The sequence below is a fragment of the Serinus canaria genome, chromosome 10 (genome assembly GCF_022539315.1).
Source record: "Serinus canaria isolate serCan28SL12 chromosome 10, serCan2020, whole genome shotgun sequence".
Classification (NCBI taxonomy): domain Eukaryota; kingdom Metazoa; phylum Chordata; class Aves; order Passeriformes; family Fringillidae; genus Serinus; species Serinus canaria.
The window spans coordinates 17,569,205-17,596,180 of record NC_066324.1 but is presented as its reverse complement, the minus strand read 5'-3'; the positions used below and the strand labels follow the sequence as shown (position 1 = coordinate 17,596,180).

The 26,976-nt window shown below is 45.1% G+C and overlaps 1 protein-coding gene across 6 annotated transcripts in view; it reads left to right on the top strand.

The window, feature by feature from the left end:
* MYO9A (myosin IXA) overlaps positions 1–26,976 on the top strand; it is a 172,679-nt gene that overhangs the window by 76,280 nt on the left and 69,423 nt on the right. For all 6 annotated transcript variants that reach the window (XM_050978598.1, XM_050978599.1, XM_050978597.1 and 3 more), the window contains one exon: positions 7,020–7,109. In XM_050978598.1, coding sequence (XP_050834555.1) covers positions 7,020–7,109 — 90 coding nt within the window. The remainder of the gene's footprint in view (positions 1–7,019; positions 7,110–26,976) is intronic.

Below are 26,976 nucleotides of genomic sequence, written 5' to 3'. Positions count from 1 at the left end.
CCAGGGAAAAGGTACAGGAATGTTTTTAAAGAGGTTTTTCATGGAGGATTTTTGCCCCTACTCTTCAGCTTCTGGTTAAAATCCCGTGTCTGTGATTAAATGTGAGTGGTTGCAGGGTGTAGATGCAAAGCAATCCTGCTGTCCAGCATGGCAGTGTCTTCAGTTGCCAGCCTTCAGCTGGTGCTCCTCAAATCTGTTCCAAACTCTGCCTGAGGAACTCCCTCACTGTGTTTTTTGTTATTACCTGCCAGATTCCACAAGGGAATGTGTAGGCCTATCTCACCCCTGTAGTCCCTATGTATGTATTTATGGGCCTGTTATGGAATTCTTTGGTGCATCTATTGGTTATCTGCTGTTTAGGACCTGATACTTTAGCCTCTGTGAGCCACTGCTGTGCTGGTGTCCCTTGGGAAGGGTTTGCTGGTCTCCACCTGGCTGGTCCAGGCCACGTCCAGCTCTGTAAATCAGTGCAAGAGTATTAAATGAGTTCTTAGGAGATCTGCTCTGTCAGCCCAAGCAGGTTATGGAGCTGTGGTTCTTCTTTTCATGAGATAAGTCTTGAATGAGCCAACTTGTCCTGCTGGCCTTCAGGAGCTGAGCTCAAAAACCTTCTGACATGGATTGAGGTGGCCAGAACCTCCCCTTTGCTCTCACTTCCCTTGAAATGCTCTAAACCTCTTGCAACTGAACTGTTTTTCTTGTAGTTGGTTATAGCAACAATTATCTTTACCCTTTTGTACTCCCTGGATGGTCTGGAAGGTGAATTTGTGCTGATTTTATGGTGGAATCAAAAGGCAACTTGTCCTTTTGTGTAACACATGGTGCTCTCCCCATTCATTCCATTAAATAACTGTTGTGTTATCTCCCTACCTACAGAACTTGGGAATTGGCTCCTAGGGATTTTCATAGCACTTCATTAATACTTTGAATTTAGGGAGGGGAAAGCTTCTGTAAAATATGGTTTGAGCAGCTGGATGCTCTTTGCATCTTGGCCTTGGAGATTGCAGAAATAAACAGAAGGAAAATATAAGTGGGGAGGAGAATGTTGTTGATTTTACCCTGTTAAATGTGGCCAAGTCAGTTAAGTAATTGTTTTTTAAAAAAGCTTCGAGTAAGAGAGTGACTTAGAGAGCTGAAAAAGTTCCAGGCTTTGGGTCTTTGCCTTTGCAAACAAACCCTTTTGCAACATCTGCATGTGGGGAGGTCACGGGGTGGTTTTACACATGATTATGTGAAATGAAGCATTGGCTGAGCCATGTCAATCCAACAGTGCCTTGAAGACATGGGCTGGAACAGCACCCCCAGGTAGTGTCAACAAGATGTAAAAATCAAGAAATATATTTATTTTTCACCATTTGAAAAAAAAAAACCAAAAAAAACCCCAAAAAAACCCCTAACCACAAATATCGGATGTATCTGAGCAAATTGATAGATTTCTGTTGATCATGAGAATTCTTTTTGCAAATTAAATGACCATCTAGAACATAAAATGCTTGTTAATTAGATTGGGACAATGCTTGCTGCATGGATGTAGGATCTGATGAAATGCATCACTGAGTTGGGGTAAGTGGTGTGGTTTGTCCCTTAAGCTGCTTTTAGGTGATAATTGATCCATGGAACTGGAAGCATTTGCTGCTTCCAAGTGTAAACCTTTCAACAGACCCACTGAAATCAGCTGAAATAAAGCCAATAATCTCATTTTCAGACTTGATTTATCTTTAGGAAATGCCACATTTCTCCTTGCAGACCTCAACAGATGTTGCTGCTTATTCAGGTTTGACCCAAAGGAAGAACCAAAGGGTTCAGACAGATGAAGCATCATTTCAAAGAGCAGCCACCACTCCTTTTTCATTACAGCTCTCCACTTTAAGTGCAATGAGTTCTACTCAGCCAGAGATTTAAAGCACTGGTTAAAACATTTGACACTTTGTATTTTGTCTCTTTTGGGTAATTATTTTTATTACATTCTTTTTTTCTTTGTGGTCACTGAACGGTTTTGCTTTTCCCATTGTTGCTGAAATTATGAATTGGCTTGAAAAAGTTGTTAATCCCCTCTCCAGATCTTGGCATTAGACACTAATAAGTGAAAAATCATCTCAGAATAAAAGTAATAGGAGTTGACAGGGAGTTGAACTTCCTTTCCTGTGGTCACTGGCTGTTTGGTGGGACCATCCAGAGCACAGCAAAGGGATGGAAGAAACTGTGATCTGATACTTCCTTATCTTGGGGGAACTTCTGGGTTGATCTTTATACTCAAGTGACTCCTTGGATTTGTTCAGTCAAGGATTTGACACAGAAAAGAGAAGGAAAAAATCCAACTGGAGCTGCATTGGCCATCTCTGAGAGCAGCCAGAGGTGCTCCAGCATGGTCTCCATAGGGATGTAGCCTCCAAGGGCAGCAGGGGAAGCACCAGCCTGGCTGAAATCAAAAACTTAGGCAAAATTAGGGTCTTCTCCCACTGCAGAGGGGAATCTGGCCCAAATTCCCATGAGCTGGTTGGTTTGTGTTGGGACCTCTAATGATAGCTGGGGGAATTTCCCTGCTGCACCAGTTAATGCAACACCACTGCACAGCTGTCCTCCCTCTGTGGGATGAGATTTGGGTCCCTGTAAAATGAAGCTAATACAGAGATTTTTTTGAAGGAATCTGGGAGGAGATGATGATCTGCAATGGATTTGCTTTTTCTTAGATATCAACAACCCCATGCAATATGTTTTTGCTTTATTAAACCATCCAGAGCAGCGTTTGTTGAAACTGCAATATAAGATTTTGGCCAGACTCTGCAGATCATTGTTTCATTTACAGTAAAATCCCTGATTCCATTTTTTTTTTTTTTTCAGGAATAGACATAGTGTGTGGATTATGTGATGCTTTTGGCAGATTTTTCAGAGCCTTTGTTTAAACTCTGCTGAAATGCTGTGCTGGGGAGTGATGTCAAGGCTGCCTGATGGATCAAGCAGACGTGGAGTCCTGTGCAAGCACTGCAAATATCCCAGGGCCTGGGCAGAAATCATAGGGAGTTGTGTAAAACTGGGTAAAACCTTTGTGTTTCTGGGGGAAAAGCTTGGAAAAGCTCATTTGTGGGCTTATTAACAAAAATTATATATATTAGAGATTATCTAGTTGACCTTAAAAGAGACTTTTTGCTTTCCTTTAGAACAGTAGGGATGTTTTAATTGTGTGTGTTCACTAAAATGGGAAATTATTTCCATGGATGGAGCATTGAGGGAGGAGATAAATCTTGCTTTGCTCAGTGGAGCAGTTTTGTATTCAGTTTTTAGGTTTAGGTAACCAATGCAGTACCTAACCTCAATGCAAATAAAGGTAAATACAAGTTATCAAATGCCCTAAATTAGTTTTGCCAGATTTCCCAGTGCACATTTGTGTTTGGAGCTAAAGTTGGCCTCTCGAGGAGATTTATGTGCTCAAGTTCTTCTTCCACTAAAAAATGGCCTTCAGCTTCCCAGAGGGATCCCACAGGCACTGGGGCTCCTCCTGTGATAAATGTCTTGGAAATTAATTGGGGAGGGGGTGAGGATTATGGAGCAGACAGTGCTTGCTTCCAGCTTTTTCTTCTGGATTTGTTTTGCAGACGATGTTTTGTAGAATCACAGAACGATTGGGGTTGGAAGTGACCTCCAAAGTTCATCTGGTCCAACATCCCTGCAATGAGCAGGGATATCATCGTTAGATGCAAAATTTGGAGCCAGAATTAGAGTCAAAAAACTTCAGAGAATCACAGAATATGCTGAGTTGGAAGGGATCCACAAACACCATGGAATGTAACTTCACAGACCCAGGACCTGCACAGACACCCCAACAATCCCACCCTGTGCCTGAGAGCATTGTCCAAACATTCCCTGAGCTGTGGCAGCCCTGGGACCCTGGAGAACTTCTTCAGGGGGGAAGAGCCTTAACCTCCCTAACACAGCTTCAACCACTCCCTCTCATCCTTTCTAACTCTCTGGTTATTTGAAAGAAAGTCTGAGGAAAAGGTTCAGCTCTTTTCCAAGAAGAGCTGATAGAAATCTGAATTTATTTTCAGTAACTCAACATGAGGCGTCTGTAGAGCAAGCACTCAGCTCTGTAATCCCTTCCTCAAATATGGAAGGAGAGACAAAACCTGATGTTTTCTTATTCTCCAGCTGGAAGTGGTTCATTTTTCTTCAGCTGCTCTAACATAATAGCCCAGAATTACTGGAGGAGCAGTCTCTGCCTGCCTTGGCTCCAGCCCAGCCCTTGCTGGCTCCCTGCTCCCGCCGTGCTCCGCTGGCATTCCCAGCTGTGCCACTGCTGCTCACCCCTCACTGGCTCATGGAGCTTGAGGCTTCCAGCCCTCTCTGAGCCCACTTGTGGCAACAAAGTCTTAAATCTGCATTTTGTCCCTGTAATTAAGATCCAAACTCCTGCAGGCCGTGTTTAGGAGGGAGAGCAGGCCATGCCCTTTAGCAGCAGGAAGCAAAAATCCATGAAATGTGACCCAAGAGTGAAACTCCTCGGGCACAAAGGAAAGGAATAAGTGGTGTTCTTCTCTTTGCTACCCTGCACCAATGGGTGATCCTATTCTAGTGTTTCACACTTACTGGAGGAGGAAGTGTAGGATGTGGGGAAGCTGTAAGTGCCTCCATGTCCTTAGTCATCAGCACGTGCTGAGTTTTTATTTGGAAAGGCCCAGTGGCTCCTCCCTGGCATCAGGAGTCAGCTCCTTCCACGCTGTGACCTTGCATGCAGATCAGGACGATTTGGTTGCACCCGTGGTGCTCCTCAGAGGTGATGAAGGAATCAAGATCAAGCTCCACTGGGTGGAAACTGCAGGCAGGGGCCTGGGAAGATGCAGGGATTCCCATCCTTGCCAAGAGTGTTTTTGTACAAGACGATTTAATGGGATCTCCACGGGTCAGGAGAAGAAGGATGCACATCCCCAGGTTCCCTTAATCCAGAGAGCAGGGAGAGAGAACCAGAGTGACCATGAGATGGGGATGGTGAGGGATGGCGTGGGTAGTTGTTTAAATTGCTTAAAATCCCTGTGTTTGCTGACAAATCTGGGACTTGGAAGTGTTTATGTTGTTGAGGAATATTTCTTTGGACTGTTTTGATTAGGAACCATCTGACACCCCTCTGCCTTGTTGCCTTGGATAATTAAAAAAAGCCAGCATGCTGGCTGTGGGTTTGCAGCATCCCTGAAGGAGGATAATGCAGGGTGTGAAACTCACTTTTATTCCAAGTTGTGCACTTGAGGGAGAGCAGCTGATGGTCCCACAGTCAAGAGCTGCTGGAAAAGTGTCCACAGAGCTGAAAATTACAAAATCACACATTTTGGTGAATGTTGAGGAATAGGGACCAAATGTGGAATCTTGCTGTGGATCTCTGGGTGAACCAGAAGATTTTTTTTTTTTCCCCCTGCTTGATGTTGAAGGGTAAAAATGGATTGTAGGGAACTGGGGGCTCCTGAGCAGTGCTGAGCACTAAAGAAATGAACCTTGAAGTGTCATTTCCAGTGATAGTGACCTTGCTGGCAGGTGACATCATATATAGGTGACCTGATGTATTCTGATTTCCACAGTGACAAGTTCTTGTTGCAGGAAGAATCAGTTGTATAAAAACTCCCTGGGTTTTATCAGGGAGACTCCCATAATAGTAGTTTTGGCAGAAGGAGACTTTTGTACAGAAGGGCATCATTATTGCTGTGGTTTGGGAGATTCCTGACCTTCCACTGTCTTGTTTGCCTTTCCTCTTCATGCTGATTCCTGGATTAAACCCTTAAGTCAAAGTACCTACACAGAATTGTTTTGGTTGGAAAAAACCTCTCAGATCACTGAGTTCAATTGACAGACCTCTGTGTTTCCCATTTTCCTTGTCAAGTCATAAATGGTTTCCCTGGGATAAAAAATATGGCCTTGGATGGCTTCAGGAATGTGGATTTTTGAGCAGTCAGAGATGTCCAGAGGAGATCTGGTGCCTACATGGAGACCTTCAGGTAGGATAAGCAGTTTGTAGAGACTTCAGTGCAGCTTCTCTGGATCAGTCCACATCCATGAATTCTGGGCTCCAAGATTCCCACCCAGCCTCATGATGTCTTTTTTGACTTGGAAATTTAGTGAAGATCAGTCAGTGACTCAAAGTCTTTAGTGAATGAGTTCTGCTGAATTCTAACTGATGAATTCTGGGAGAGAGGACACTTGAACTCCTCAGGATGAGAGGGTCTTGAAGCTGATTGGGAAAGTGGCTTTTCCCCAGCAGCTGCAGGTACCACTTCATTTGTCAGCACTGCTTTTGCTGAAGTGTCTGTGTTTGCACAACTGAGTTTTGTTCTGCAGACCTGTGAGGGCTGATTAGAGACTGTCACCTCACCAGGAACTGGGGCTTTGGGGAGTAAACATCCAGTGCCAATAGCAGAGTAAATATCAGGTGCTTTTCCAAGGGTTTCTTCCTCCTTCTGACTCCTCCCCACCCTTAAAGGCACAAAAAAAACCGTCCTTCACTTGGATATCTCTGAAACTGATGACTCTTCTTGGCTTATTCTAGAGTAATTTGTATGATTTCATCTTGACAACACTGGAAAGTTGACTTTTTTTGCCAAGAGAAAGTGTGGGAGGGAGGAGCTGTACGGGGAATAAGGAAACCAATGGGAAATTGCTCCAGCTGGGATGCCTGAATGCAGAAAATCAGGTTCCTTTGAACACCCTGGTGTTAGGTTTCTGATGTTGGATTTATGTGCTGAGTTGGCTCCTCCCAATGGCATACTTTTACCCATTGAACTTAACTCTGCAAGGGCTGGCAAAAGTGTTGTTTTGTTTTTTGGTTTTTTTTTTTTTAATTTTTATTTTTAATTTTAATTTTAATATTTTAATTTTAATTTTTTAATTTTTGTTTTAATTTTTTTAAATAAAATTTTGAGATTTGACTGTGTTTACACTGAATCTTATTTTAAGTTTAAATGTTAGCATTTTGTAAACTGGATTTAAAATTTAAAAAAAGATCACTAAAATAATCATTAACATCTGTTCTTTTGTTTTAGGTGAAAGAAGAGATGCTGTTTGAGGCCCTGGTGACCAGAAAGACAGTGACAGTGGGAGAGAAGCTGATCTTACCATACAAATTAGCAGAGGTCAGTACATGATGTTTGTTATTAAAAGGCAACTCTTGGAATGGTTTTCAATACTTTGAGATGCACACTCAGAGTTTCTTTCAGTTTTTATTTATTCATGTCAAAATAATGTAGGAGAAGCTAATGGGTGTCCTAATCTAGGAAATGATTGACTTTTCTTCTATTCCATTCCTGGAAGGCAGGTTTGTACTTTATTCTGATGGTTTGTGAGTGCTTTAATGACTTGTGGTTGTGTGAGAGCTGTCCAAAGCAGAGCTGTGCATTGCTGAGTGTGTGTGTGGCTGCAGGTGTTCACCTCCAGACATCATTCCTTAAGCTGGAGAGCTGATCCCACAGCAGAGTGCTGACCCAAGACTCCAGGAAATCTGTACTGCCTCCTTGAGTGCCTGTGTTAGTGTGGTTCTTGTATGGCAGGAGCTGCAGATCTCCATAGGAGATTCCCAGTAGCTTTTCCTCAGACCCCTCAAAACCTGGGTCCTTGTGGGATGCTTTGGAGCAGCCCCAAATCCATCAGCTTCTCTCAGACTCCAGCGTAGTTATATGGGATTTTCAGGAATTCTGAATTCTGTTCTGTGGCTGGTAAAGAGAAATAATTTTTTTCCTCTTCTATTCTTCCAAATGCATCAGTTCTGTTCTGCTGAACTACTTGTTTTGGCTGTTTCTGCCTCTAATCTTCTTGTATCCCCCAGATTAGGCACACTGAGCATCACACCACGCTTGGGCCCTCCATTCCCTCTTGCAGTAGGGTTGTGTGAGAATTCAGAGCACCTTGAATAGCATCTTGAGCAGCCTGATGTGTCACAAGTAGCTAAAGACATCATGTTGTCACTGGGGGTCAGCTGGAGATATTTTGACTCCTTTTTCCAGGGGAAAAAAAAAAATTATCCCACTTTGAGGGTGTGTTTAAGCTCAGTAACTGTTACTGAGCTTTAATCTTTAGAAATGAAGTGTTGCCTTTGTGCAGAGGTGAAATGTGCCCTAGCAAAGGGCACACAAGAGCTCTCTGGGTCTTTGTGATGGACATTTAATCAATGTGGTGTTTCTACTTTTTTCCTTCATCTTGGGCACAAACAATAAAGAAATGGCTATAAAAGTTTAGAACTGAGCTACAACTCCCCTTCTGCTGGAAGGGTAGAATATCACAGAATGGGCTGGGCTGGAAGGGACCCTAAAGCTGCTCTTGTTCCAAGCTCCTGCCATGGCAGGGACACCTACCACTGGACCAGGTGGCTCCAAGCCCCATCCAACCTGGCCTGGAACACTTCCAGGGATGCAGGGGCAGCCACAGCTGCTCTGGGTAATCTGTGCCAGGGCCTCATCCTCACAGCCAAGAATTTCTTCACAATATCCCATCTAATCCTACTCTCTGTCAGTCTGAAGCCATTCCCTCTTGTCTTGTCCCTCCAGACCCTTGTCCCAAGTCCCTCTCCAGCTCTCCTGGAGCCCCTTTAAGCACTGGAGCCTTCTCTTTTCCAGGCTGAACAGCCTCAGTTCTCTCAGCCTTTCCTCATAGCAGAGCTGCTCCATTCCTCTGATCACTCTGGTGCCTCCTCTGGACTCTCTGCAGCAGCTCCTGGGCTGGGACAGCTCTGCAGGTGGGGTCTCACCTGAGCAGGGCAGAGGGGCAGAATCCCCTCCCTTGACCTTCTGCCCAACATCTGCAGTGTATTGACACTGCTGGGAACAGTCTCCTACTGAGTTGGAAGACACCTCTTTAGAACTAGAGTGGCTCAGCACAAGTTTCTCAAGTGCTTTCCCAAATGTTTTTGGTGATAGGGCTGCTCCCAAACCCCAGGTGTCACCTTAGCAAGGTTTATCACCAATATCAGTAGAAGAAAGGAAAGATCAGGGTGTGGTGGCTGTGGGGGAAGACGAGGGAGCCAGGCTGCTTTGGGAATGGTTGATGTGATCTCCATGACAAAATCATTTTGGAAGAACTTGTGAATTGTGTCAAGATGAGCACCTCTCGTGCTTTTTGTTTACCTCCTCACATCACCAGCATCCCAACCACCAAATTTTATCCAGCAGTGACCTCTCTCTTGAGAGCAGGTTCACTGCTCACAGAGCAGAATTTGAGATGCTCCAACCTGAACCTCCCCATGGTAAGAGGCCTTCTCCTGGTCTTCCTCTGGCTCAGGGAGTAGGAGGAGGGACTTCAATTCAGATCTGTCTGAATCAGGAAGGAAGAATGGGGTTCATTTGACATTTGGGACTTCACAAAGACTGCTGATGTCTGATAATCCCCACTCATGACTCACTGGGCCCTTGGGAATCAACGGGCTGGTTATTCCTGTGTATTTAACAAAGGAGCATTATAGCTGGCTCCAACGGCTGGAGCCATTGAGGGCTTGAGGATTTGCAGCCATGGGTCTCCCACCACGACCTCTGTAGCTCATGGGCAGCTGCCTTTCCTGATGGATACAGCAGCTATTTTATTCTTCAGATGCCTGTGGGTTTTTTCATAGCTTGGTACACTGAAATTTTCGGTGGAGTTTGTCTGGAATAGACTCTGCTCCCACAAAAAGGATTGCATAATGTCATTTTGGCATGTCCTTGCTTCTTTACCCCAACAAGAAGAGCAGGTGGGATCTACCTGTCTTCAGGTTGTAAGAGAGGTGGTAGATGCTACCTCCCTGGAAACGTCCAAGGCCAGGTTGGATGGGGCTTGCCCATGGTATGGGATGGATTGAGACCAGCTTTAAGGTCCCTTCCAGCCCAGACTGCCTGGGGTTCCATGAAAAAATTTTGATATTTAGGTTTGGGATGGGTTTTGAGCTTTGATGAGGTTCCCATGTGCATCTGCTCCATTCTGGACTGTTTCACTTTCTGTGCTTGGCACAGGGGCTCACATTTGCCCTTCCCTTTCATCATGGGCAAAGGATGGGCAACATTCCATGTTGGGGAATGTGGAGATGACAACTCTGGGCAGAAATGCTTTTCATGGAAAGTGAGTGTGATCATTCCATGATCCCAGCCTGGCTTCTGAGAGGTTTGTGTCCTTAGGATCCTGCTGTGACAACTGTCACCCCCTTAATAGTCTTGAACAGGCAGAGTTGGCCTGAAGGGATCCTTCCCTTCGGTATTTTGGAGGTTTCAGAGCTGAGACTGGAGTTTTATTTTCCAAGCCAAGCCTTTTCTCTTCCCCTTCCCCGAGCTACAGCCCCAGAGCACATGGAGAAGCTGACTTAGTTGGATTTGCAGTGATGTCACATTCCTGGCTGGCTGCACGCTCCTGCCTTCTTGTGTGCTGATTGGAAACACAGTCCTGTGGTTTGGGGCTTTTTTTTTTTAGAAACAGTGGTTTGGACGCTTGGCAGCTTGCTTGAAACATTCTCTTTCAGTTAGGAATTGATAGCAGACTGACTGCTCCTGGTTCTGTTCATCTCTGCAGGAATTTGGGTCAAACTGCATCTTTTATTCTGGCGTGTTTTGGGTGAGGACAACTTGTGGATGGACATCATGGAATCACAGATGGGTTTGAGTTAGGAGGGACCTTAAAGCTCATCTCATTCCACCCCTGCCATGGACAGCAACCCCCTCCACCAGCCCAGGTTGGTGAGGGTGGGCAGGCCCTGGCACAGGGTGCCCAGAGCAGCTGTGGCTGTCCCATTCCTGGAAGTGTCCAAGGCCACACTGGGCAGTGCTTGGAGCAACTTCACCTACTGGGAGGTGTCTCTGCCCATGGCAGGGGTTGGAATGGGATGGACTTTAGGATCCCTCCCAACTCAAACTTTGATCTAGATCAGGTATCAGGTTAAATGTATCACTGGAGTCCAGTGAGGAGGTGGGATTCCAGCAATTAAAATCAGGGTCTGCTGTGTGCCAGCAGTTGCTGATCCCATCACCTTCAGCTGAGCAAGTTCTTCCCAGCAGAGAGAAGATTTTATTTTACTTTATTTTACCCAGGAGCATTCAAGGTGTGTGGCAACAGCACCTGCTCGAGCAGGGCCATAGGTAGGAGCAAATAAATAGTTGTGAGCCAAACACCAGGGTGGGGTTCTGGGTGTCCCAGTGCCCATCCTTGGGGTGTTACAGGGTTTGTGGGATGAGCATGTGGTTTTTCAGGAAGACCCTACAAAGCATAATGTGCTTTTCTCATAATTGAGTAACTCATGGTTTATTGTTTAGAGGTTGTGTCTGACCATGGTATTAACATTCAAGTACATCCCCATGTCACTGGAGCTACAGCTCTTTCTGAAATAAGGAGAGGGCAGTCAAGGGGAGATCTGGTATTTTGGGAAAAATCAAGACTGCTTTGTTTTGCCTCTGGTGGCTGTGGCTTGATTTGGGACCCTGCAGAGGAGCTGCCATCCTCCCTGGCTGCACCTCCAGCCCCTCTGGCAATCAACAACACCCCATTCATAAATAATGCTCACATTCATCTCTGGCAGCTGCCTCTTATCTCCTGAGCCACAGTGGCTCATCTGCCATGGAGCTGCCTCCTGGAACCATCCATTTTTCCTTTCATAGCACTGGATGGTGTTTTAATGCAGTGTTTGAAACACCTGCACAGTCTGGGCGAGCACAAAGGTTTAGAAGCTTTAGGCCATAGATAAACTCAGGGAAAAGGCTGCACAGACAGGAAAGGCTGCCCTTGTGTGCTGAGGTCTTGGGCTGTTGTCAAAAACAGCTGCCAGAGACTTTATCAGAAGTGAGATGGTGCATTAATGGAGCCAGCAGCACTTCATGGGTTTGCAGAGAAATCACAGTGCAGCGTGTGGTAACAGTGAGCTGGAAAATTCCATTTATCATTTAGCAGTGGGGAGGACCCTTGGAAAAGGCCATGGGAGCAATGGAGCCATCAGTGGCAGTAGTGGTGATTGGACTGCTTTGATTCAGATCTGTCTTGAGCATTGGGCATCTCTGCAGCCCCAGCCATCTTCTCCTTGATAAGGCAAAATACAGCAGGCACGTAGCTGAAAAAGGGGAAAAAATGGGATTTTAATGGCAGCAAAGTAACATGCTGTGGGTTACTGTCGTCCTTCCCAAAGTGCCCCTCAACTCCAGACTCTGGGCTCTTTTTTCATGTATTATTATGTGCATTTTTGCAGTTATACTGAGGTAGGAAAGTTTCACAAGCCACAGTTCAGGTATTCAAAAGAAAAAAAAAAAGATGCTCTAAATATTGAGTGACTTGACTGATTTTTGGTAGGAGACATGTGGGAGGAGAGCACTTCAGTCGCATCTTTGTGGAGAGCTTGGGGGTTGTTAAAAATCTTTCTCTTGATCCTGTTTGTAATCTGAGTATCACCTTAATCCATGCAAGGAGCTGCTCTCCTGGGCCACATCTGTCTTCCTGCTTCTATCTAAATAATCCAAGGAATTCAGGTGTTTTCCATCTCTGCTCACTACAGGTCTCCAAGGCCATTAGAATATGCCTTGACTCATCCACTCATTTAACTCTCTCAAATCCATCTTGGTTGGTGCTTCCATCCCTTTCCATCATGCTGGAGACAATCCTGTGGCTGAGCTCCACAAGCATCCCTGCCTGGTTTCCATCCCATCTGTTCTGTTTATCAGGCTGGTGTCCAGCACCTGCTTGTCTGTTTTTCACCAGTCTCTGCATTTTTTCCCTGTTTTTCATCCAATGAGGCAAAACTCATTATCAAAGTAAATACATCTGTTAGCAAGCTCTGTTTTACATTCCTCCAGGAAAAAAAAATTCCATGATGTTTTCAAGTCATTAACTTCATTTAACCAATACCTTTGGTATTTCTTAAGCAAGTGACTTTGCTAATAGACATTATTTTAACAGATCTTTATCATTTTAAGCCATTTGTGATCAAGGACATTTAACCCTAAGGGTTAGAAAGCATTAATTCACACTTTTGGGAGAAATCTGATGTGAAATTGTGCAACAGAAGGGAAATAAAAGATGTGAGACAACTTCTTGGTCAACAAGTGACCTGATTCTAGCCTTCCTTTAATTCTGGAGAGCTGTTGGAGCTGGTTGTTTGTTGTGATGGATGTCACTGTAAGCATGCCCTGTATTTAACTGAATGTGTGTTCAGAATTGTAAGTGGAAAATGGGTGTCTGAAAACTCAGAGGAACTGAGAAGGGCTGAGTTGTACCTCCAGCAAAGCAGTGCAAGCAGCTCTTGGGGAGCAGATGTTGGGCCAAACTCCCCCATAACGTGGGCAGCAGGGACAGGGGGGATTCTTCCCCTCCCCCCTGCTCTCCTGACACCTCACCTGCAGAGCTGCCTCAGCCCTGAGGTCCCCAGTGTCAGGAGAATGTGGAACTGCTGGAGAGAGCCCAGAGGGGGCCATGGAGATGCTCCAAGGGCTGGAGCCCCTCTGCTCTGGAGCCAGGCTGGGAGAGCTGGGGGTGCTCACCTGGAGAAGAGAAGGCTCCAGGGAGAGCTCAGAGCCCCTGCCAGGGCCTGAAGGGGCTCCAGGAGAGCTGGAGAGGGACTGGGGACAAGGGATGGAGGGACAGGACACAGGGAATGGCTCCCACTGCCAGAGGGCAGGGATGGATGGGATATTGTGAGAAAAGTTCTTGGCTGTGAGTGTGGAGAGGTCCTGGCAGAGGGTGCTCAGAGAAGCTGTGGCTGCCCCTGGTTCCCTGGCAGCATCCAAGGCCAGGTTGGATGGCACTGGAGCAACCTGGGCTGGTGGAAGGAGTGGAAGTGGATGACCTTGAAGGTCCCTTCCAAGCCAAACCCACCTGGCATTCCATGACCATGCCTTTGTTCAAATGTCCAGGTGCTCTTGAGCAGCTGGGGGTGCTCCGTGCTGTTATGTGGCTGTGGAATGTCACCATGGAACTGTTCTGTGACTGTGTCCAGAGCACCCAAACTACAACTAAATCTGTGAAATGCTTTGTGTTCTGCATCAATAGGTGCAGCTGTAAGTGCATGTGAAATCAGCTCATGATAATTTAGAAAAGCAGTAATGCAATTTTGGTGAGATTTACAAACCAAAATATTCAGGCTCCTGACAATGTGAGATGTGCAGGGTTAGGCAGGGGGTGACAAGCACTGAGCCTCGTGTTTTGGGTGACAGCAAAGCAGGAGAGGAAAGTCCAGGTCTTCAGGAAGCATTTGCTGAGGGCTCCACAGCTTTGCTTTCATTGTCCTTCCATCCTCTCGTGTTCATTGTCTCGTGTCTGTGCTGGCTCAGCAGAGCCAGAGAGACTTCTTGGAGTGGGAGGAGAGTTGGATTTGTGTCCTTTGGGAGGAGAGAGGAGAGAACCTTTGCCCAGGAGCGGTGGGCCAGACACATCTTTCTCTTCTGGTGCCACAAAACCATGAGATTTTATTTTTTCACATCACCAAGTGTCATTTTACCTGGCCCTTCTTCACCTGGGATGAATTTTTGCTCAGGAATACAAGAGACTTGGAATGGCCATCACAGGATGGTTGTTTAGGATGATAAACTCTGCTGTGTTAGGGACTTTAAATCAGGCATAACATCTCATTTTCAGCACAAAAACCTAATTTTCAGCCCAATAACAGTGAATTGGCAGAGACACAAGGTAGAGAAGCCTTGTAGAGTGAACTGTAATGAGTCAAAAAAGTATTTAATTACAGCAAAGAACTGAGTGATGTGTCATTCTCTATATCCTTGTAGTGGGAATGGCTGATGCCTTTTTCAGCCCATTAAAAGGGAGAAGAAATTGAGTTCCAGGGCCAAATGGCAGAACATTACCTAAGATATTAAAAAGAAAAACCCAAAAAAACAACAAAGGAAAAGATCACAGTTGCAATTAATCACGAGCCTGAAAATATTCAAGGAGAGAAAGTGGGAAGGAGACAAAATAATTAATAGCATGAAGAAATGAAAATTCTCAGTCCTGAGGTAGGAGGACAGGGACACTTAATGGAACAGAAAGCAGCAGAACTGCTGGGAGCACCTACTTATTCCAAAAGCCATTAGCTGAGGAGCCTCATTGTCACCACGGGTTATTAACGTGAGGAGCTCAGCAGGAGCCCTTTGAAGAGCTGCTGTGTGGATGAGTGGATTCAGAATTCACAGAAAAAATATTAATGGAATAAAAGTGAAACCCCACAAAGCTTTTAAGAGCCAAGCAACTGTCTCTGCTTCAGGACAAGAGGGCAACCTGGGAGGGTGGAAGTTCAAAAGAAACCTGTTTGTGGGATGAGGTTTCTCACTTTTCCCTTGGAAATGCCCATCCTCATTGCAAAAGCTGCTGCAGTCACTCTTCTGCTCCATGGCACCATGGAAATTCCTGTGTGTTAACTGTCTTCCTGCTATTCATTTGGCACTGATGTCTGGGAAAACAAGGAAGACATTGGGATTCCAAGATTCCTGACCAAAGTCCAAGATCAGGACTCCAGGAAGGGAAATGCTGACTTTCCATGGATTGCTCTGCCTGTAGCCCACTCCAGCTGCCCTTTCAAAGCAAATCCATTCTCAGCTCTTTAAGGGGTTCTTTTAATTACATCTGATTACTCAAAAGGTGCTTTATTGTCACAGAGTTACTTAATTTTCTACTAAAATCATGTGAAAAGTTTTCAAGGCATGCAGACAAACCATTCCTGGGTTGGTTGGCCAGCTCTTCCCACGAGGGGTGGAGTTTTGGTACATTTGCTTGGAATATGGGATTTCCATGTGTTATCCCAATCTGAATAAATTCAGGTTGATTTTTTTTCCTCAGCCCAGGGCTGTTGGTCAGTGGTTCTAAGAGGAGGAAGTGTAGAAGTTCTGTGGCTGGATGGGGTCTCTTGCACAAACTTTGCCTCTGCAGGGGTAACAGCTGAGGTGTGATGAGAAATAACTTCTCTTTGGGGAACCTTGCCAAAAAAAATGGTAAAAATGACCTGGAATGATGTCAGTGGTGCACTGGCAGAACGAGTTTGTCTGCACTTGCCCTCTGCTTGGGAAGGACCAATGTAAAGGCAGGATTTGGATTTTAAAGTCTGGAGGGCTGGTTTTGGTGATTGTCTGGACTCCTTGGTGAGGATCCCAGTACTTTGTGCCTGTAAGTGCTGAGCAAATTTCCCTAAATGTGTCCCCCTCACATCAGGTCACACAACTTCTTCCTGTGACACAAAGTAATTTATTCATTGGTTTTTGTACTGGTTTTGCTGTGAAAACATGGGTGGAATGGGAGCTCAGTTCATGCTGTTAGCAGAAAAGACTCTGGATGCACCAAGGTGGAGGAAAACACATTTTGTCATCAGTGTGCCCTTCAAACTTGGCTGCCTGGTGGGTCTGTTCTCCTGTGGCTCTGTGTGAGCATCTGTCCCTAAGGGATGTTCCACATGTCTCCTTTCATTATCTCCACAGGAGAAGCAAGAGCTGCAGCCTTGTTTTCTGGAAGGGTTTAATTTCAGGAAGAGAGAGTGGTTTTTTATTCCTTTTTTTCCAGTTTTGATTTGTTACAGATGACACTTTCTAACCACAGTGCCCAAATCCAAAGGCTCTGAGTGAAATCTTTTTAGGAAGATGATGCTTGTAACTGTCTGGCTTTGCAGTCAGGACTGGGAGGAAATCTCTAACAAGATTTGTCTTGGTTTCCTTTGCTCCTGGCTCTGCTTTGGGGGCTGTTTCTGAAAAGCAGAGCCACAATGTGTTCCAGTCATCAGCTGCAAAGTGACAATATCAGAGACAAGACTTGAAATCATCTCTAAAAATAAACAAGCAGGCTCTGGCCTGGGATGGGGATGGGAATGGGAGTGGTTGGTCTCCCATCTGTCCTTTCCCAAACCTGCCTGCCACCAGTGGGGACACAAAAGTACATCTTCAGCACACCCCAAAACCATTTTCTTATTGTTCTTATTGGAGGTTTTCCACTTAATTTTCTGTGTTTGCATCCATCTAATGAGAGGGAGGATGAGTAAGGAGAGGGCAGTTACAGGAGCACTCAGAAGCTTTCTGTGCTACTCAGAAGTCACGGGAATTCACAGAAGCACACAAACCATTTCAGTGGGAATGAATGTGAGATAGTGTGAGGATCACAGAATCACAGCCTGCTGTGGGTTTAAAGGACCTTAAGGATCATCTAATTGCACCCCCTTCCACTAGCCCAGGTTACTCCAAGTCCTGTCCAGCCTGGCCTTCAACACATCCAGGAATGGGGCTTGGAGCTTCTCTGGGCAGTCTGTGCCAGGGCCTCTCCAAACTCACAGGGAAGAATTCCTTCCCAATATCCCATCCATCCCTGCCTGATGGCAGTGGGAGCCATTCCCTGTGTCCTGTCCCTCCATCCCTTGTCCCCAGTCCCTCTCCAGCTCTCCTGGAGCCCCTTCAGGCCCTGGCAGGGCTCTGAGCTCTCCCTGGATCCTTCTCTTGTCCAGGTGAGCACCCCCAGCTCTCCCAGCCTGGCTCCAGAGCAGAGGGGCTCCAGCTCTTGGAGCATCTCCATGGCCTCCTCTGGGCTCTCTCCAGCAGCTCCACATCCTCCTGATGTTGGCCCCAAAGCTGGAGGCAGCTCTGCAGGTGGGGTTTTACCTGAGCTGGGCAGAGGAACAGAATCCCCCTTTCCTGCTGCCCACACTGGGAGTTCAGCCCCAGGCATGGGGGAACTCGTGTCTCCCAGAGCACACAGACAGCTCCATGTGAGCTTTTCATGACCCAGAACTGATCTGCCACTACATTCAGCCCATTACATGAGTCCTGAGTCACCCATGTGTGTGTGGAGAATTGTGGTTTCCCACTGTTCTGCTCCCTTCCCTGTTGTGACCCCACATATTTGGTTTCCATCCCCATCCATGTTCTGTGTCTGGGATGAACCAGGCAGCCTTTGGGGTTCCCCTTTGCCTCACAGGGCATGGGCTGAAACAGGAATAGGGTTTTTTTTTTTCAAACAGAGGCTTAACACCCAGAGGAAAATACTCTTGCAGGATATCAGACTCAAGCTTAATCCCTGACTTGGCATCCAGGAGTGTTATATCATGCTTGGGCAGGAGAAGTATGATGTCATTTTCCACACTCATATTTTATCTGAACATCTTGTTAAAATCCTGTCCTTCTCCTGGGTCGTTTCCCTAAGAGAACTCAGATCATCAGTGCACCACTCTTGCTTCAGCCTGCAAGAAAGGTTTTTTAGTGATTTTTAGGTATCATTAAGGAGGAGGAAAAATATCTTTAAAGGCATCATTGAAAGAAAAGGAGTGAAAAATACTTTTTTTAAATTTTTGATTACAACAAAAAAAGAGGGAAAGCTGGCTTAAAAGTAGTTTGAGCATTCTGTAAAGGTTATTTTTTATACTTTAATTCTATAAATGTACCTGCAAAGGAAGTCCTTTGAAAAACAACAACAAAGCACTGAAACCTTGGGCTATCTCTGGCTCCCGCCCTCCCGGCTGGCTGCCACATCCTGGCAGAAACCTTCCACTATCACCCTGGAGCTGGGAGGCAGCAGGTTGTCCTGCCAGTGGATTTTATCCAAGGGATGCAAGTGTCAATGATGTTTTCCAGAACTTAGGGGTGGATTTTCCAATGAGAAAAAATAGCCTGTAATGTCATTCCCATACAATGCTGCCTGGTGCCCCAACATGACTCTCAAACACAAAGGCACTTCAGGGTTTTGTCACCAAATCAGGTGTAAAAGGTCTCACATTCAGGAGGGGGGTTAGGTATTAGTTTCCAATTTTATGTTACACCTTTTTTCTAATTCTTCTCCCTCCTCTTGTACCAGTTTTCAGTACCTTCCATGACCGCCTTGGGCCAATTGGTACCTTCACAATCTCCCTCCTTGGACAAAGGTCCTTCTCCAACCTGCCAGTCTGCAGTAGCCAGAGGCATTTTAAGGGGATTTCCCAAACCATATAACACCCTTCCTAAATATCCTGATGGGACAAGTCAATTCAACAAGTTTATCCAGAGAGACAATTTTCCAGTGTCAACATATCATCAGGTTGACAAGGACGTCCTTCAAAGCTCCTTGGTTACTTGCAACTCTAGGAAATTATAAACCACTAGTAATCTTTTGAGAAACTAATTATGTCTAAAAAGTCATTAAAATTATTTTAATATCACAATGTTCTCATCCTGGATTAGGGTGTTCATCCTGCTGGCCATGGATGGAGTAGGACACATGGCAAGGGAGGGGATTCTTCCCCTCTACTCTGCCCTTATAAAACCCCACCTGCAGAGCTGCCTCCAGCTCTGGGGTCCCCAACAGCAGAAGGATGTGGAGTTGCTGGAACAAGTCCAGAGGAGGCCATGGAGATGCTTTGAGGGTGCTCTGGAGCCAGGCTGGGAGAGCTGGGGGTGCTCACCTGGACAGGAGAAGGCTCCAGGGAGAGCTCAGAGCCCCTGCCAGGGCCTGAAGGGGCTCCAGGAGAGCTGGAGAGGGACTGGGGACAAGGGATGGAGGGGCAGGACACAGGGAATGGCTCCCACTGCCAGAGGGCAGGGATGGATGGGATATTGGGAGAAAAGTTCTTGGCTGTGAGTTTGGAGAGGCCCTGGCATGGGGTGCCCAGAGAGGCTGTGGCTGCCCCTGGATCCCTGGCAGCATCCAAGGCCAGGTTGGATGGCACTGGAGCAACCTGGCCTAGCAGGAGGTGTCCCTGCCTCTAGGCACACAGTTTGGGGTGATTGGGAGTGGGGCTGTGGCCCAGCCTCATCCCCAGTGGGCTCCAGCTGTGGGCAGCAGGTGAGCCCATGGAGTGCCCAGGGGCACTGACCAACCACCAAAGGGAGCAGAGGGCACACAGGGACAGTGCATAAATACAAGGGGTGGGGGTGGAACTGAGTGATCCTTAAGGCTTTTTCCAATCCAAACCAGTCTGGGATTCTCTAAACAAGGTAAGAAACCTGCACTTGGACCAGGAGAGGGATTTAGTCCTTGTCTGAGTCCAGCAGCTGAGAGATTTCTGTCTGCTTCCTTCAAACCCAGAAATGTTCTCCCGGTTTTGGTGATGAGCCATTGGTGCTCCAGCAGGTTTTGTGTGTGCTGCTGCTCTCCTTCCTCACCATCCTCCTTGCTTTCTGCTCTTTCCCTGATTTAGCTCTCCCAGCTACATCTCTCCCTTTGGTGCTACTCCATCTCAGCACAGGAGTGTCAAACCCAGCAATCCACCCTCAGCACTTCTGTCCCTACAGCCACAAACCCAAGCTGCAGCCACTTCCCACGTGGGCTTTTTCAGCCCTTGTGAAGCAGTAGCAGTGTCAGAGATAAAAACTGGATTTTTATGGTATTTTAGTACATGTGGTCTGTAATCCTCTGACACCAGCACTATAAGTAGTAGTATCTGGCAGCTCTTGAGCACTATTCAAATAAAATTGTATTTTCAGGTTGCTTTTTTTAATCTGTTAATTAGTGATTGCTGTAGATCATCATCTCTGAGATGGCCACATGTGGGCTGTGGGGGGTTGGCTTCTGTTCCTGGTCATTAGATCTCTTTAGGTGATCCAAATCAAGTGCATTAGGAGAGCCTTGAATTCCTCCTGCTTTTGCTTGTGCTAATCTTGGGTAAATCCTATCCCTCTTCACAGAGTGATAGGCATTTTTTTAAAAAGCAAGCACAAATTTAAATTTTGGTTTTTTAGAATAGAAACTGATTTCTTTAATCATTTGCTTGCATGCAGCATGATTTTGTTGAATAGGCGCTTTGAAACAAATAAGAAAACACATACACTCTTTTCCTGATTTTTCCCCTACTTGGAAATTAAATATGTCATTTAAACTCACAGAAGTGATGGAGGGAGGGAGATTTTCATCTGAAAAGCCTAGGTAAATACCACGGGTAAAATTCAGTCGATTGTAGAATGTAGTTTTTTCCTCTGAGCCATATTGGAGTGAGACATTTGTGTTACAGTAAGTACCAATGTAATTATGAAGCCAAATTTCACCTTCGAGAATAAATGGGCAAAAATGGGAATGGCTGATAAGGATTTCAAACCAGACATCAAATGATAATGAAAATCAAATTCTGTTTATGCTAATAGCTCACTAAATAATTTCTGTGATAGGATATTAACAGGTTTCTGGGATTTAATGTCAAATCCTGTGAGCAGAAACGCCAATTGATTAATCAGAGAATGTGCTGAAAACTTATTCCACCTATTAAAAGAACAGCAAACAAATGAAGCTCCCACAGAGCCACTAAAACCACATATGCACATTTGATTTTTTTGAGGGATTTCCTGAAGAGGAAGAATTCTACTGCTGCTTTTTTTTTTTTTTTTTCCCCAAACATTTCATTGGAAGCACCTTTCATCCTTGTATAGAAATTATAGGAAGCCCTTCAAAGGCCCTAAGGAAAAAGGGGATATTTCCTCTCTTCCTGTGTTCAGATCTGATTTCCTGAAGAGAAGAGGAATCTCTGTTTCTTCTCTCCAGCAGAAGAAAATGTATTTTGTGGCACACAACTTTAATTAAGTAATTGAACACTTGTTCTTTATGTTTTACACCAAATCCTGCAAACTTAACACCTGGAAAGAAACATTTCTTGCACCTTGGAATAACTTTAATTGTTCAGTATTTGTTGATAAGAGTCTGAAAGGGGAATGTGTTGCTTGTTTTCCTCCTGGAGGGCAGGAAACAGCTGCACATGTTCTGGAAGAGATGGGGGTTCACCAGCAGAGAATGAATCCATAGGTAGCTCCTATGGCTGTATTAACATCATTCCTATTTTAACAAATTAAATTTTGCAGCTATTTGGAGTTCTTGGGAAAATCACAAGGAGTGTTTCTTGTGAAGCCATATTTTTTGGGATGGGTGGGAGTTCTGCACTGGTAGGGAATGCTGGTGCTGGCAACGTGTTTATAACAAATAATGTCAATATTGTCCTTAATGGGATGCACACACACAGTCTCCTGGGAAAATGCTGGAAAACTGGAGGTAAAAGGGACCATGACCAACTATGGAGCAAATCTGGAGAACTGTACAGCAAAGCACCAAGTTGCCTTTGAGGCTAACATGTCAGCCTCCCTTCTAATAAATCTTTTCTTCTAAGTCCAAGGAATGGACCTAGGAGAAAATATTTCCCAGGGCTGTGCTTGAAAAATGGCATTTAAATACCAACTTTTCAAGATCTCATAGCTTGTAGGAAATCTGGAGTGGGTGCACTGACTTTGCCCCCATGTCTGTGATGTCCCCAGTGAAAAGCTGGGATTTAACAATGTTCTGTTGAGCAGAATTGTTGAAGGTGCAGTAAAGTTGTGTTGACCAGCTGAGTCTGTCAGCCCATCTTCATGGGTGTTTCCTAGAGATGGGATAAGTGTTGTCAAAGTTGATAAACTCCACGGTGTTTAATCCTCATGAGGGCTCTAAGTCGTTGTGGTGCTCACACTCTCTTTCCAGCTGTATTTAAATCCACCTCTCATTAACTGAGGCTGTGCTCAGGGACTGGGGTCTGAGCCCCAGCTCTGAGCACTGTGCCCTTCCTAAGGTGCATTTTTCATAGCAGTGGCCCAAACCAGATGGTGTTGTCCAATGTTTGTGTGTAAAAAGGGCATTTTTTCTATGAAAAATGGGTTTGGTTTTTTTTTATCTTGCTTTTCTTGAGGCAGCATGTGGTGCTGGCTGCACCTGCTGGAGTTTCAGTGATGGAGTGAGGCTCAGAAACTCTCCTGGGCAAACTGAGATATCTTCATAGCTCTGCAAATATAATATTAAGTTGTGTTTTGATGATCATAAGAGCTGCCCAAACCCAAGTATCCATCCACCACCTTTCACCTCTGTCCTGAATCAGTCTATGCTCTCTTCCACATTAGTTGTGAGGGAAGATGGACAAACCTCTCAATGAGCTGAGATGTTTGAAGTCTTTAGAGACCTGAAGCTGTCTCATAAATACCACTTTGGAATGATTCTTACTCAGAATTGCTTAGTGCACCAATACCCTGCTCTTCCTAAGTGATGCAAAAGTGATGAACTTTGCTTTGGTCTTTTAATTTTCTGACTTTGTGTCAAGCAATGCCCTGAGCAGAAGCAGTTCTTCATTTTAGTCTGGCTCTTTTGAAACACAGAGTTAGAGGAAGTATTTATTAGTTACAAAGGCCCTTCATCCATGGATTTATTTGGGTCAAAAATGCTTAAAGCTGAACACCAGAGGTCAGTTTCTGTTCCAGACACTCTCCATGGTTGGGTTGATGGAGTCATTGAGAAGAGGGTCTGTCTCTGGATCTCACTGTGCTTACTGAGCTCCACACTCCAGACAAATGTTCCTCTTGGCTGTGGAAGGATGTGGCTAAAACCACAGAGCTTCCAGCAGCTTCTTGATGGCCTCGTCCTCAGAGAATATCCTGAGTTGAAAGAGACCCACGAGGATCATTGAGTCCAGCTCAGTGGGATCTCTTTGCCTTCTGCTCCCTGGCACATCCAGTCACTGAGATATTGCTGCAATTTTTGCTCTTTGCCTTTCAAAGTCCTTCAGCACTTGCTTTCACCCACCCTCTGTTCTCTGGGCTTTGTTTATTCCTCTTAGTCTGAAAAATGTCAAATATTTGAGGTTTTGTTGTTGAAATTGAGCTGTTGCTGCTCTTGCTGGTGTGTTAGGTTGGTCAGCAGTAAAACCACTGAATCTAATAAGGATCATGGGGGAACTTACAGCAAAATCCTGTGGAAATGTCTGTAAAAGGTTAGCTGAGCATCTTGGAATCATGGAATCAATTAGGTTGGAAAAGACCTCTGAGTCCAACCATTCCCCAGCTCTGTCAAGGCCACCACTGACCCATGTCCCCAAGTGCTATAATCCACACAGCTCTTAAATCCCTGCAGGAGTGGAGTCTTCACCCCTGAGCATCCTGTGCCAGTGCCTGACCAACCTTTCCAACCTTTCCCCCAACCTGAGCCTCCCCTGGCACAGATTGAGGCCATTCCCTCTTGTCCTGTCCCTGTTCCCTGGGATCAGAGCCCAGCTCACCCCACGGCTGCCCCCTCCTGTCAGGGAGTTGTGCAGAGCCAGAAGGTCCCTCCTGAGCCTTCCCAGCACCTTCAGCTGCTCCTGGTGCTCCAGACCCTTTCCCAGCTCTGTGTCCATCTCTGGCTCCAGCCCCACCATGTCTTTCTTGTAGTTTTCCATGTTTAAGTTTGGTGGGAATTTTAACCTGCCTGCTTTCCCTGGATTTTCTGGGTGCCAACAAATATTTTGAATAATTCCAGCTTGAAATGTCAGTCCTCAGCTAAGTGCAGAAGGGCAGGAGTGAGGGATCCTGCCTGGAGCAGGGGGTGCTGTGGGATGGCAGCAGACAGATTTGCTTAAATATATTTAGTGACTTTGTAATCTCAGTTCTTAAGAATCTCCTGTGTGTGTACAAATGTGTTTTACAGAGACTTTTAATTTGAGCAAATTTGGGTTCCTGTGATTACATCTTTCCCAGCCTCTAAAACACAGGCTGCTGGTGCTGGAACTGTAAGTCCTTGTTCCAAAGCACTTCAAAAGCAGATTTTAATTCTTAAATCTGTCTTCCTCTTGTTCCTTTTAACAGATGTTTCCAGAAGTTTATCTATTTTTAAGGTGGCCTGAATCTGATGCTGATCATGACAGCTTTCAGTGCAATTAATTTGGCAATGAAATCTTACAAAGAACTCAAATATGTTATATCAGGATCTTAACAAAAGTTGTCCAACCCAGCAAGTGGAGTTTCTGGCATATAATAAATAATATATAGATCCTTTCTAGCTTGATAAGCAGGAAAGTATTGATTAAAACCTTGTCTGTGGCTTATTTCCTGACCTGCTGAGTCAAAGCACGTTTGATCTGTCTCGGTTTGGAATCAGCAATATTTTTGTGTGGGTGCAACACGTCCTGCTCCCTTTGATCCCCAGAGATTTGTTTTGGCATTGCAGCAGCTATTTTTATTTTGCTTTGTGAGGGAAATAAAAATGGTTTGATGAGTATCACCACGTTCCAGATCTGCCTAAATGTCACTTCAGGAGACTTGTGGAAGAGACCAGAAGCTGCAGGTGATGTATGGGATATAGTTCAGAGACTAGAATTAATTTAAGATACACAGGATAGTACAGAAATAAATGATTTCTCATTAAATAAAGCATAAAACCTTATTTTAAATGCTGTGCTGCAGCTCCTGAATTTGAAAAGAAATAATATTCCCTGATGGTCTCCAGAATGTGTCGTTTTGGAATCTGTTTAGGATAGTGAGGAGCTCTGTTTAAAATGTGACATTAGTGAAGATCTATTGTAAAAAGTAAATATTTTACTGAAATGAAATAAAAAATTCCAATAAAGAAAGGCCTCTCTAAACTCTGAGTCATTTAAAATAGGTTCATTTCAGTGCAGGTATTTTTTAAATGGATGAAAGCAATGTGCTCCATCCACCCTGTATTCTCAATATGTTGCTTTGCCAGGAATTTCCTACCAGCTCTTAGGATTAAACCATTGCTTCCAGAAGTGGCTGTTGAACACTCTGGTGTTGTATTTGTGGGGTGCCCCGTGGCAGGAAGGAATGGTGACTCTGACTCCATGTTCTAATTTATTACTGTATGATACTAGAATATATTAAAGAGTACTAAACTATGCTAAAGAATGGAGAAAGGATACAGACAGAAGGCTAAAAGGTAATAATGAAAACTCCTGACTGCTTCCAAAGTCCTGACACAGCTTGGCTGTGAGTGGTCATTAATTAAAACAATTCACATGAAACCAATCAAACAAGCACCTGTTGGAAAACAATGTCCAAACACATTCCAAAGCAGCAAAACACAGGAGAAGCAATCTGATAATTCTTGTTTTCATTTTTCTCTGAGGTTTCTCAGCTTCCCAGGAGAAAAATCCCGGGCAAAGAGATTTTTGAGAAAATGTGATGGTGACACTTTGGGATCTGGGTCACTGATTGTGGGGCCCAAGCATAGCAAGGAAATCACCTTTTCATGGCTTCCCAGCTTTCCATGGAGCTGAGACCACTTTGGGAATAAGAGCAGTGGCTCATCCCCCACCCTGCACATTCTGGAGGAAACTGGGCAGTGCTGGTGTCAGGGAAACTTCCCAGTCTGACCATTCAGGAGACTGGTGGCAGTGACACTCCCAGCATTCCTCTGCACTGGAGTGGTGCAGGCTTAGTGACATCCTAGTTTATTTTGGAAAAAAAACCCAGGGACATTCTGGGGTGAAGTCCTGCACATCCCTGTAGCCTTTAATAAAAGGTAATGAAAAGTATTGTGACATAAACCCATGTATGATGCTGTAGGAGAAACAACTGTGTTCTTTGTGGCTTTAAGCAGAGATGGAGTTTGTTTTTAATTGCACATTGGAGCAATTAATTGGGCTGGTTTATGCCAGGACAAAGCATTAGGGCAGTGAGAGGCATTCCTGGATCTTGGCCTTAGGTCTTTTCCCCAAAGACTGATTTTTCTGTGGCACTGATTGTCTTCCAGCTTAATGGAAAAAAGGTAGTTGGAGCCTTGAATTTTCTATTAATCACTGAGATATTCTCTCACATTTGAGTAAATTATAAAAAAAAAAAATTAGGTAGCAACTTCCCCCACCCAAACAACCCATGTTGCTTTTAGTAAAAACAGCCAAAAAACCCACCCCAAACCTTTTTCATCAGTAAAGAGAAGAAAAAGCAGTTAGTGAGAACTGGAGCTCTTTGTGTTTGAAATGCAGGCTGCTTTCCAGCTCTTGTTGGAGAACTCAAGCATTTCAAGAGCTCACTCTTTAAAAGTGCTGTTTTGGTCTGAGCTGCACAAAAATCCCCTTGGTCCCATTGCTCACCTGTTTGCATCACAAGCTTGGTTTTGGTTGTGTTTTGGGTAAGGAATTCCTTGCTAATTATGGCCATATTTTGTAGTTACCTTGTGATGTCACTTTTTATTGCCACCTCTTTATGGTCAGCAGTGTACAGAGGCTGGGAGCTGCCTCAGCCATAGAACCATGGAATTGTTCAGGTGGGAAAAGCCCTCTGAGCTCATCCAGCCCAACCATCCCCCAGCAGTGCTGAGGCCACCACTAACCCACACCCCCAAATTCCACATCCACACCTCTGT